The sequence below is a fragment of the Dama dama genome, chromosome 26, assembly GCF_033118175.1.
Source record: "Dama dama isolate Ldn47 chromosome 26, ASM3311817v1, whole genome shotgun sequence".
NCBI lineage: Eukaryota > Metazoa > Chordata > Mammalia > Artiodactyla > Cervidae > Dama > Dama dama.
This window is the reverse complement of record NC_083706.1, coordinates 38,224,659-38,237,293: the sequence shown is the minus strand read 5'-3', so window position 1 is coordinate 38,237,293 and position 12,635 is coordinate 38,224,659. Positions and strand designations below refer to the sequence as shown.

The 12,635-nt window shown below is 41.6% G+C and overlaps 1 protein-coding gene and 1 pseudogene across 1 annotated transcript in view; both read right to left on the bottom strand.

Moving 5' to 3' along the window:
• ADGB (androglobin) overlaps nt 1–7,583 on the bottom strand; it is a 181,338-nt gene extending 173,755 nt beyond the window's left edge. Inside the window, exon 1 of the mRNA XM_061130178.1 lies at nt 7,309–7,583. Within this exon, the coding sequence (XP_060986161.1) occupies nt 7,309–7,382 (74 nt within the window). The 5' untranslated portion in view covers nt 7,383–7,583. The remainder of the gene's footprint in view (nt 1–7,308) is intronic.
• Nucleotides 7,584–9,555: 1,972 nt separating this feature from the next.
• On the bottom strand, nt 9,556–11,006 carry LOC133047137 (endogenous retrovirus group PABLB member 1 Env polyprotein-like; annotated as a pseudogene).
• Between the last annotated feature and the right edge of the window lie 1,629 nt (nt 11,007–12,635).

Here is a 12,635-nt window from a genome sequence, read left to right as displayed (position 1 = left end):
TGTTCCTGAGAGCCCTCCTGAGAGATGGGGAGAAACAAAGGGAGAGAAAGAATCGGAGGGGGCTGCTCCTCCTGCTCAATCCCAGTGTACACAGGCCCCCAGGATCCCGAGCTTCTGCCACTTTGCAGGATCTAACACGATTGAGCAGCAAAGCTGATATTTTAAAGAGAAGAGACAAAACATGGTATGAAAATACATGAAATAATGTCCTTAATGACTTTAGCCAAAATCCATGAGAGAAATGACAGGTCCATAGTACCCATGGCCTAGTACATGCACAGGCTCCAATTAGCCTTATTTTTTCCCTTCCCTTTTAAACAACTCCAACTATTTTCTTCCTGAACTCATTCCTTGTCTGTGGTGCAGCGCAATCCCAAACCCCTCCTAGACTTTTACCCAGGGTGGAGCGAACATGTGCGGTGTCCCAAATTTATAGATAATTCATTACAACTGTGAGCACTTTGTACAGTACAGCCTTCACCTTCGGCTGTGACCTCACCTGGTTAAACTCTTACTGTGCTTCTGGCTCAGACCTGGGGCAAAAGCTGGCAAAACAGAACATAATCCTTCCTGCTTCCTCTCCTTTTGCCTGTGTATCCACAAGGTTCGGTGAACTGTAGTAGCCTTTTACATTAATTTATAACTAAATTAGACACAGGTTCCTCCTGAACTTAAGACTGAGTGGTAAAGAAATGGGAACAGAAATGGCACATTAACTGAAGCAAAATATGTAATTTTGCTACTTACCAGGTCAGAAGGATGAAATAAAAATAATCACAAAATATTTGGACTATGGTCCAATATTTGGCACCAGAAAAAAAGTATGATTATATATATATATATATATTCACTTCCTAGACAAAGTTTACTTTTAATATGTACCATATGTTAATTAAACCATACAAATCAACATGGCTATAGCCCTAGACCCTGGAATTAGCTAGCCTGAACCTACCTTAGGAAAAAATATAACAACATTTCAAAGCACCTAGTTGAATACTTCTGACAACATATACATGTCTTATTGGCAAAGGATCAAAGAGAGAAATATTAGTAATATTTCTATCCAATATTTCATATTACATAAATTATATGAAATTACACAAATTATACCAAAGTTATATTTCTTATGTCTTAGATACATATTATAGTCATTTTTATCTCACATTAATGGTTTACAGATTATTTAATTCCTTAATTTCAATAATCTTTTACCTGTAAATGTCAAAATAATAGTAAAGCCAACTAAAATATTTTTCAATAATCACTTTTGATTGAGGTAACATTACTTTGCTCATTTAGAAGCAATAGCAACAGTGCTGTGAGTTTCAAAGTACAAATTTGACTTTGTTTTTAGGTAACCGTGAGGTACAAATTCCATGAGTTTGTACATTTAAAATCTTTTTTATTCTAACGTCTTCTACTCCTCTAATAATGGTATAAACCGAGAAGGAACAATTTCTCCTCTAAAACTAAACAAAATAAAAACTGAAAAACTGGTTGATTAAAAAAAAGAAGTTCATTGCCAGAAATGATTGTTAACCCATGTCAAGTTTCAACAAATTATTAAACAAATGCTCAGATTAATATTATTTCAAAGGGAGAACTAGTGGCAGACCCCACTAACGGGGTATTCCTAACCCCATTGAGCAGGGCTTTTTAGCTGAGATACTTATATTTTAAAAATATACAACAGATATGTATATAGTGCCCTAATCTGTGCCAACTGAGTGTTGCCCTGTGTCCCTGGGATAATTGACAGGGCGTCTTCTCTCTGGGTCTCAGAGTCTCTGATTCTGAGTCAGAGGGTTTTATGGCCAAGCTGCCACAGCAGATTTCTATTTTAACTAAAAGTTCACTCACCAGTTCTGTGCTGTGCTTAGACGCTCAGTCATGTCTGACTCTTTGCAACACTATGAATTGCAGCCTGCCAGGCTCCTCTTGTCCATGGGGATTCTCCAGGCAAGAATACTGGAGTAAGTTGTCATGTCCTCCTCCAGGGGATCTTCCCAATCCAGGAATCGAACCCAGGTCTCCCCTCATTGCAGGCAGATTTTTTACCATCTGAGCTACCAGGGAAGCCCCCTGTCACCAAAGGTCACCTTTTAAATTGCAAGTCCTTAAGACATTAGCTGGTGAGGTCCTCAGAAGTGACCTGGGAACCATAAAACTCACTGTGAATCTTGAGCTGTTTTCTCCTCTGCTTCTCTTCCTTCACTGTCCTTTTCTGTGGAGCTGTAAGGACTAGACCTAGAGCTATAAAAGCCATCTCTCTCTCTCTCTCTAGTTCTCACACAGGTTTTTTGTTTTTGTTTTTTTCCTTTTTGACTTCTGGTGGTAGAGGAATAGGTTATCTATTATCTATCAACCACTATTGCATGGTTTCATTTAAGCAGCTCTTTCTTGGACTTGGTATAACCAATAATTCACTTAATTTAATCCTCAGTAAGATATGTATTCTTCTATTTTATGTTGCTTTCATGGTATTAACCATAATTCCACTCTTGTAATAGTCTTGTTTTCAATGTTTTGTATAAACACATATGTTGATCTTTTCTTGAAAATTCTATGAAATTTAAATGCACACTTCTTTAAATATAGAAAAACTTGAGCTTTTGAAACATATTTCACCCTGTTTTGAAAAGAAGTCTAACTATATTCAATACCCTATGACAAACCATAATGAAAAATAATATATATATGTATAACTGAATCACTTTGCTTCATAGCAAAAATTAATGCAACATTGTAAATCAACTATCCTACAATAAAATACATTTTTAAAAAAGGGGTCTAATGATATTTCATCATCTGTAAGAATCTGGAAGGTTGCATAATTCTTGTTAGTTCAACAAGTTTTGTTTGTTTGATCTTCGTTTTGGTGTTCTAGTGGAAGTGGAACAAAATTATGGAAGTATAGGCACCAAATTGTATCCCTATTACAAGCTTCTTGTTAAAGTTCTAAATATATTAGCATTTCAAGTGTAAGCATTAACACTTCTAATAACTTTTAATACTTGAATTGCATGGCTTTTTCTTTTTTTCAGTTGTCTGTCATCTACACCCAGACTTATATTCAGTACTTCTAAGAAGATCAAATGTTTGGCTTCTGTCACTACAAATCCTTCCAGTGGCATCTAAGCAATGAAAGTAACTTTGCAGGCCATACTAGTTTTCATACTAAGCTTCCCAGGTGGTTCTATTAGTAAAGAATCCCCCTGCCAATGCAGGATACATAAAAGATGCTGATTTGATTCCCTGGTCAAGAAGATACCCTGGAGGTGGAAATGGCAACCTACTCCAGTAGTTTTGCTGTAAAATCCCATGGACAGAGGAACCTGGAAGACTACTGTCCATAGGGTCCGAAAGAGTCAGACACAACTGTAGTGACTTAGCACATCACTAGTTTTCAAATTGATTAATTTAAGTTGGTTTGTAATTTCAAATTGTTATTAGGTACTAATAATGAAAGACATGGAAACCACTCCAGTATTCTTGTCTGAGAAATCTCATGGAGAGAGGAGCATGGTGGGCTACAGTTCATGCAGTCTCAAAGAGCTGGATATGATTGAAGTAACTTATCACACAAGCACACAGAGTTTTTAAAAGTCTGAAAGAATCATGGAAGTTTGGAGTTAGAGAAGAAAAAAAGAGCAGGAAGACAGGGACTGTTGAAATGGGAGCAATTTCAAGTAGATGGCCCTTCATGGAAAGGAGAAAAACTTGAATACTGGAAGAGAAAAATGACGTGTCCAATGTCAAAAAAATGGTCCAAAGGTGAGCCCTATATCAGAGATTTTATTCTTGCTGATACAAAGAAATGGGGAATACATAAAATAGAAATAAATTAATCTAATATAAAAACTGACAGCTTAGTTACCTGGCATACTTATTCTTGGCAATTCAAAGTCATATTTATTTATGAATTTGGTGACAACTGGACATACAGTGTTCTGCTTTTTCAGTTGAAACATTTCAGTTTTTGAATTTTGCCAACCAGATCAGATTTTGCCAACCAGTGGACCAGATCAGAAAGGGAGGGAGAATTGGGGTTCCATCAAATTTAGAAGGAATGAAACCAAGCTAGGTAACTAAACTATGAACTCATTTAATAAACAAATGGCAAATGGTTATTACGTGCTAGCCACTCAGCTAGGCAAAAGCCAGACATGGTCCTGTCCCCAGTTTGACACATAAGTTTAGAGAATACAAGAAATTTGTTACAGATGGCAGCTGTAGGATGATAAGGTTTAATGGGACTGCCATTTTCAAAGCTCTGAATACATCTCTCACTTCTGTACTCGGGACCATGTCAGAGTTAGTTGAATTTATTGGATGTATAACCATAAGGTGTGGTGAAATAATAGCATATAAAAACTTACACTCTCACCAGTATATTTCAAATGACAATTACTTTGGAGCCTTGCTAGACTTTGATCCCTGGGCTCCACACTACTGTGTGCTTAGTCATTTGGTTGTGTCTGACTCTTTGTGACCCCATGGACTACAGCCCGCCAGGGTCCTCTGTCCGTGGGGATTCTCCAAGCAAGAATACTGGAGTGTGTTGCCTCTTCCAGAGATCTTTACAACCCAGGTATCAAACCCGGGTCTCTAGCATTGCAGGCAGATTCTTTACCAACGGAGCCACCGGGAAAGCCCATGCTAGGTGACACCTAAATCTATGAATTATCCTGAAGTCTATCATTAGTTCTTCAGTAAACTTAGAGGACAAATGTGATTTACAATGGACTTCACATCCAGTATTCTTGTCTGGAGAATCCCATGGACGGAGAAGCCTGGTGGACTACAGTTCACAGGGTCACAAAAAGTTGGACACGGCTGAGCGACTTCACTTTCACATCCTATTATATAATGTTATAGCAAAATCTAATGATTTAATGTTTAATACACGATAGCTAGTTTCTAGAAAAGCCTAGATATGGTATAACTATTTGTCCTTACTTTTATTTTCATAACTATATATATATATATTTATGTACTTTTACTGCTGTAATTCAATTCAGATATTTTCAGGAAAAAATAAGCATCATCTCAAAAAGAAATGGGATGCTCCAGTAAGGAAAGAGTTAACAGCTTATCTGCAGGGATCTTATCTCTATCATGTGATAGAATCACCACAAAACCAGGCCAGGTACTGTGTTTTATGGTATCTGGTCTGAACAGTTGTTTTTTTTTTTTTAAATGAGAGTTAACAATCTCATCTCTTTCAGCATATAAACTGTCTAAAACCAAAGCTCCTTAAGAGCTGTGAGCCTTTAATGTGCATTAATTATAATCATCACTAAGTTTGCTTTCTTTTTTTGGTGTATTCAAAAACTCTTTTGCAATCCTGTTATTGTTTCTTATTTAATCACTGTCATTCACTCATTCATTAAATAAATATCTTTGAGTGCCTACTATATATGACCCAAACATCACTCCAGGTACTTAGGATTCAATAATGTATAAAACAGAATAAAAATTATTGCCTTCAGGGAACTCCTATTTTTATTAGGATGACATATGGATAACCATAATTTTAAAGCAAAATATATAGCATGCTAATGAGAAAAACAATTAATGACAAAATAAAGTGCAAAGAAAAAGCAGGGAGTTCTTGGTTTTGTCAGAAAAGTGGGGATTGCAACCTTAAACCAGATGGCCAAAGAAGCTAACATGAACAAATGGCATTGAGCTAGATATCTAAAAGACATGAGGGAGAAAACCATATGGAAATGTCTTTCTAGCAGAGGAAATAGTTAGAGCAAAGGTCCTGGGGTAGGTATTCCAGGATGTGAAAAGCATAGTATGTGAACAAGGGGGAAGTAAAGTCAGAAATGAACAGGGGGAAAGGGGAAAGACCCTGATTCTTTATATAACAGTGTAGGACTGTCCTACACTGGTATGTATCATGAGAGCAATTCTGTTAAAAATGACTTATGTATGTAAAATAATAACTGAAATTTAAGTTACTAGTAAAATGAATGGATTATCTGCCAGGAAGCTGGAAGCCTGCTTATGAGAGAGAACAGAACTAGGAACCAGAGAATCTCAGACATGAGAATGAATGTAGGAGAGGAGTTCAGGGAGAGAAAAAGTTTAAAGAGAAGGCATCAGTGAACAGAAGTTCAACACGGGATTCTTCAGGTGAAGACAGAGATGAAGAACTGCTGCTGCTGCAAAGTCGCTTCAGTCGTGTCCAACTCTGTGCGATCCCATAGATGGCAGCTCACCAGGCTCCTCTGTCCAAGGGATTCTCCAGGCAAGAACACTGGAGTGGGCTGCCATTTCCTTCTCCAATGCATGCATGCAAGCTAAGTCACTTCAGTCGTGTCCAACTCTGTGTGACCCCACGGACAGCAGCCCACCAGGCTCCTCTGTCCACGGGATTCTCCAGGCAAGAATACTGGAGTGGGTTGCCATTCCTCTGCGAAATGAAGAACTAGGCATCCAACATCTAAGAGTTCAAGTAAAAATAATCTGCAGTCCACCCCTCACAGGCACAGTGGAAGAAACATGAATGATCCCCCTGAAGTAAGTTTAGCAGCTGGTGCTCTCTTATAAATTTTGTAAGTTCGAATAATAGCCCCAAACCTATGCTATTAATAACTAGGTATTCCGTGGTGGTGGTGGTGGTGGAGACGAGACGGGGGAAAAACAAAATAAGGAGGTTATATACACAGTAAAAACCACCCCAGATTAGAGAGGCATCGTTTAGATTCCATGAACTAGAGTCTGTATACTTTATCAGAGTAAATGTTAGTAACATGAATTACATATCTATGTAGTTTTAACTTTTAAAAACCATTTCAGGTCTGATAGAATCTGACTAAAGCTCTTCAGCTGTTGGATGGGGCAAATACAAACTAAGGATTCACCAGCGAGGTGAAAGGTCCCTCTGTCTGCTGAGCCTGGGCCCATGAAGATGTGGTCCTAACCTCGAGCCTCGCCTCTCTGGCAAGGAAGCCGCAGCCCTTCCAAGTGCCTGGGTGGACCCTGAAGGAGAGGAGCGGCAGGAAAGGGTGGGAGGTTCGTGGACTGGAGCCAGAAGTGCAACCACCCCGCCAAGCAGCTGAAACAGGGAAACCAGGGGCTCTGGGAGGAAGTGGATCCGGGCAGGCATAGACGAAGAATGAAGGCAAGAGTCTCCCAGGTCCGGGCTCTTACAGACGGTAAAGAAGCTGGGGGAGGCCATCTGAACCCCTGCCTTGGCAGGGTTTGCTATAGGGAAGCAGGGTCAGAGTCGGGACAAGGGGAAAGGACAAAGGATCAAGCCCGCGGTGGGATGGGCAGACAGAGGTCCCTTACTCTTTAGATTTATCCGATCCGTGCGCGGAGTTGATACGATGCACCTCTTTCTTCCTGGCTTGTTTGGTGGTCATGGCAGAGGTAGCCCCAGGCAGGAGCTGAGCTCTGAGCGAAGAGCCGCCTCTGCCGCCCTGGCTGCGCGTCTGCCGTTGCTAGGAGACGGCCAGTGCGCGTCCTGCAGCCGCGGTGCGGGTGCTGGTCAGGTTTTAGCTGGGGCGGCCCTAGCGAAGGCAGCTCTGAGGTTGCAAAGGGACCGCGAGCGCCTAATAGCTCAGGTCTCCCCAGCGGAGTGGAAATCTAGGGGTTGGGTGTCGGAGGAAGCCGGCCCGGGCGTGGATTTGACCATAGGATTAATCGGTTCTGATAAACTGGAGTTTTTCTATCAGGTTGACTCTGCCAGGCTTTGCTCTTCGGAAGCATATACCTAGATTAACTCTTTTGGATTTGAAGACATATACTATAAAAGTCTTCCAGGTGGCGCTAGTGATAAAGAACCAGTCTGCCAATGCAGGAGACTTAAGAGACCAGGGTTCCATCCCTGGGTGGGGAAGATCCCTTGGAGGAGGAAACAGTAACCCACTCCAGTATTCTTGTCTGGGAAATCCCATGGACAGAGGGGCCTAGTAGGCTACAGTCCATGGGGTGCCCAAGAGTGGGACATGACTGAAGCGGCTTAGCACAAACTGTGCAAATCCCTTCCCCAGGTCTTTTCTTTCTTTTTTTTTTAATCAGGAGAAAAACAGAAGTTTAATAGCATGGATACTTCCTGTATATATGGAAGTTAACAAGAAAACGGAGTCACTCCCTTAAATATCCAAAGCCATCACCTTAAATGCCATCTTCAGACACAAACAAAAGACCTGGGGGTGGGGGGAGAGAGAGGGAAGTCAGTTATGGCAGGCTATCACGCAAAACACAGTAAAGAAGGGTATGGTTGTTTGCAGATTGAAGTCAGGACTTGTCCATTGATAAGAGTTACTTGAGATTTAATCATCTGCCTATTTCTGGTGGGAAAAGGGACAGCCCTTAAATATGGAGATTTCTCTATTGTAAATGTCCTTCACAAAAGGACAGTTACTATTTAGCTTTCCAAGATTCCTTTTTTTTAAAAAAAAAAAACAACATTAGACTGAAATAATCTTTATGCCAGAGAGTTGTATTTTGGAGTGGGATATTCTGCTTGCCTTAACATAGATGTACCCCACTTTGCTTGCGTATTCATCTATTGAAGGATATCCTGATTTGTTCAGGTTTTCAGCTATTATGAACTGCTGCTGTGCATAATTGTATCCTTGCTTGAATTTGGAAATAGATTTTTCGAAGCAGTTGACTAAATAACGAAAGTGTGATTATTGGATCCCATAGCTTAGCTGTAGAAAAAACTGCCCAGCTGTCTTACAAAGTGGTTGTGCATGTACACCACCAGCAGTGAGGGGGCTTCCTGTCATTTCTCACCCTCCAGGAGTTGGTACTGTCCCACATCTGGAGGTCTGGAGTCCTAATAGGTGTGGTGTGACAGCTCATGCTTTTAATTTGTAATTCCCTAGTAGTGTTGAAGAAGAAAATTTATAATTTTACATAACCTCCTTCTCCTTTTGCCTCTGGAGCTCAGCTTTCCCCTTGCAAAGTCTAGATCACGTAGGTCATCTAGTCTCAGAAAGCGGGGACTTGCAATTCTAGTGTTGTAATCCCACGTTCCAGGAAACAGACTCACTCAGAAGGACAATCAGATAGTGCGGTGCCGTTTGTACACCGGCGGGCCCAAGGCAGAGTCTCCTCTTAGCCAACGACCCCAAACAGTTTTCGTGAAAACCTTATATACCCTAAGCATATGTGCTCAAACCCACCTCCCCAAATTCTCTGAAACTAGTCTGGACAAAGGAAAAGAAGGATACAATCAAAGCTAACCCGTGATTCATATGCCTTAAGCCTAGGTGGTTAACAGTGGACAATTATCAATAGGCCTGTGGTCACACCCTAATAAGCATAGTAGAATGTATGATTCTATTTGGTTACACAGATAATTAGGGTATTCTTTTAGGCAATGGAGAGTCTAAGTGTGGGCCCTGGGGCTCTTCCATGGGGGGGGGGGGGGGGCGGGGCTCTCTGGTTTTCCCATTGGTATGTCGTTTCCATAGATACTGGGCATATAGCTCAAAGTCCACAGTCTGGCCCAAGATGGAGTCCTGCTTTCAGGATGGAGCCTGTTCTGTCTGTTTCCTCCTTCATTCCCCCCACTTGATGCTCTTAACTCATAGTATGAGCATCACTCATAAGGATATATTGCACCCTGGCTCTCCAACTGCCAATTTGGGAGAACAACACCAACCTTTGGGTTACAAAGTTCATAATACATTGTAAAATGCAGGGTCCACAAAGCAGAACTATCAAGGCAACTGTAACAGTGGTAAATATAGTTTTCTGCCAATCACCCTTCACCCAAGATAGGACTGAAGTCCAAAAGGAATGTTTTCATTTGACATTGCTTTTACCTGGTTTTCATGTCATCTAAAGCAGCTGATACATTGCCACATAAATCAGGAATATATATACAACATTCAACCTTGATTATAGCACAGGTCCCTCCTTGAGCAGCTGTGAGCATGTCCCAAGGCATTCTATTTTGAATTACCGCTTCTTCTCTCATTTGGATTTGTTCTTCATTTAAGGCTTGGATGGTTTTCGCACTATCTAGGAGGGCCTGTTTTGTGAAATTAGTCAAGGCTTCTACTTTAATCATAATATCTGTTGTCCCTATAGAAGGTATGAATAAGGCAGCAATATACTCATACCATTGAAACGCAGACCTTGTCCACCTAGCATGTAAGTAAGGTAGATTTACCAGGCCTTGTTGTAGGTTAGGCTTTACGCTGCCATGGGCAAAATCGAATCCCAGTGTGCAATGGCTTACCCAGCCAATTGGTAACCAAGGCGAAAGGTTAGGCCCACAAAGCCACTGCATTCCTTTGGGCACCATCCAGCAGATTCCAGGGTTATATTTCCAATCAGAGCCTGGCCAATGGATGGACTGGTTGGGGTGGTATGTGACCTCGAATGTTCATTTACATTGTTCAGGGAATAGGTACCCATATATTTTAGTTCTTTTGGGTCTAATGGATAGTCACCAAACCCTACCCTTTGTTCTTTGTGTTCCCAGCATATAGCAGAGTAATTAATTGACCCTTTTCTGGGGTCTTTCAGAAATATTCATCCCAGACTTGGGGATGAATCACTTAACATACCTAGAGGCCTGTCCTCCCTTGCTGGTCAGGGAGCCTTTTTCCTTTTTGTTCTTTAAATATGAGGTATAGGCTTCTGTTACTCCTATGAAACTAGTATTTGCATCAAATGTAACCCCATGACCCGAGTCTATTGACTGTAGGTCTGGCTTACACCAGGAGAGCAGAGAGAGATTATGACTGACAAGAGAAAGGAAGTCTGTTTTTGTCATCTCAGATAAGAGCAGAGTGGTTTAAAATCTTGGCGGAGCGGTGACACCCGCCAAGGAAGTCCATCCACCACAGACAGAGGCATAGCCCCATATACCCAGCAGTTGGAGGTGTTGTGGAAGTCCACGTAGGAATGTGCCCATGAGATGAAAACATTGTCCTGAGTTGAAATGGAAGTTAAATTCAAAATCACGTTGATGAGGCCAAGCAGCAGCAGTTGATTATGTGGCTTCATCCTGAAGGTGCTCGTCCAGGATCTTCTTTTCCTTCTTCTTCTTATGGATGATCTTAGTCTCTCAAGGGTCAGTGGGGTCCCTCTGGCAGCCCACTCAGCGTTTTCTGGGTCTGCGTAGTATGCTGTCTTCACCCTCATGTGGTGGATCCAGGGAGTGACACCTGCAATTTTAACTGCTAACGTGAAAGGTCCAGGTGTTGAGAAGCAGAATCCTTCCAGAAGGGCAAGGTGCCTTCTCCCCTCTAGAAGATTCAAGCTGCAAGGACTCGGAGTAGTCCCAAATGGGACTTGTCTCCTCAAAGTGAGTTTCCTGGCCAATGCACCAAATGTTTTAGCCACACGTTCTGGGAAACAAACTCACTCAGAAGGACAATGCAGATAGTGGAGTGCAGTTTATTACACTGGCAGGCCCAAGGCAGAGTCTCCTCTTAGCCAAGGACCCCAACCAGTTTTTTTTTTCCCCGGGTCTTTTCTCCTTTGAACAAGTTTCTCTACTAATAATTAAGGAGACGTTATGGACACAATGAATTTGTCAATGGCTCAACCAAGGTTTCAATAATGAATACAGTGGGTTCAGGGGGATCTCTGCAGGGAAGGCAAGATCATGATCTTGGTCACTTAAGGTTTGATAATGATGATGTCTGTGATCAAATAAGTTGGGGGTCTGGGTTGTTCACATGAAAGAATAAATCCAGGTCATAGAATGGAGTGACCTTTGATAATTTACTTGAGAAGACCCAAACTGAAGTAAACCAAGACCAATTAATCCTCTGGCTTAGTGGTCATTCAGTCCTGCTGATATTTATAGTTATCTCGCCTTGGGCAAGTTCTTCCGTTTAAGCCTCCAGTTTACTTACTTGTACTTAACCTGAGTTTCCCTCATAGCTCAGTTGATGAAGAATCTGCCTGCAATGCAGGAGACCTGGGTTCGACCCCTGGGTCAGGAAGATCCCCTGGAGGAGGAAATGGCAACCCACTCCAGTAGTCTGGCCTAGAGAATCCAATAGAAAGAGGAGCCTGGGAGACTACAGTCAATGGGGTCGCAAGAGTCCAAGAGTCAGACACGACTTAGTGACTAAACCACCACCATATTTTCAGGCACTGATTTACTTACTTGTAAACACGAGATGCTAATACCTAACACAAGTCTCTTATGGGGATAAATGAGATGTATTTAAAATGCTTAGCACACAATGAAAGCACAGAAAATAGGGGCTTCTGCTTCAAAGTGTCTTCAAAGACCAGGCAGATAACATGAATGAATGAAGCTGAGAAATGCTTAGACTGGGAACATTTTTAAGGGCATTAAAATAAAACCAAATATTACTCTGACTTAATATAATCTCAGTTTAGAGAGATTTAGCCATCCACAGGCCTGAGGTTTAGAGCCCCTCATATTAGACAGCCTCTTCCATTAGCCTAGAGATAATTGTGTGTGTGTGTGTGTGTTTAGTCGCTCAGTCATGTACAACTCTTTGAGACCCCATGGACTGTAGCCTGCCAGGCTCCTCAGTCCATGGGGACTCTCCAGGCAAGAATCCTGGAGTGGGTTGCCATGCCCTCCTTGGGGGATCTTCCCAACCCATGTACTGAACCCAGGTCTCCCGCATTGCAGGAGGATTGTTTACTGTCTGAGCCATCTT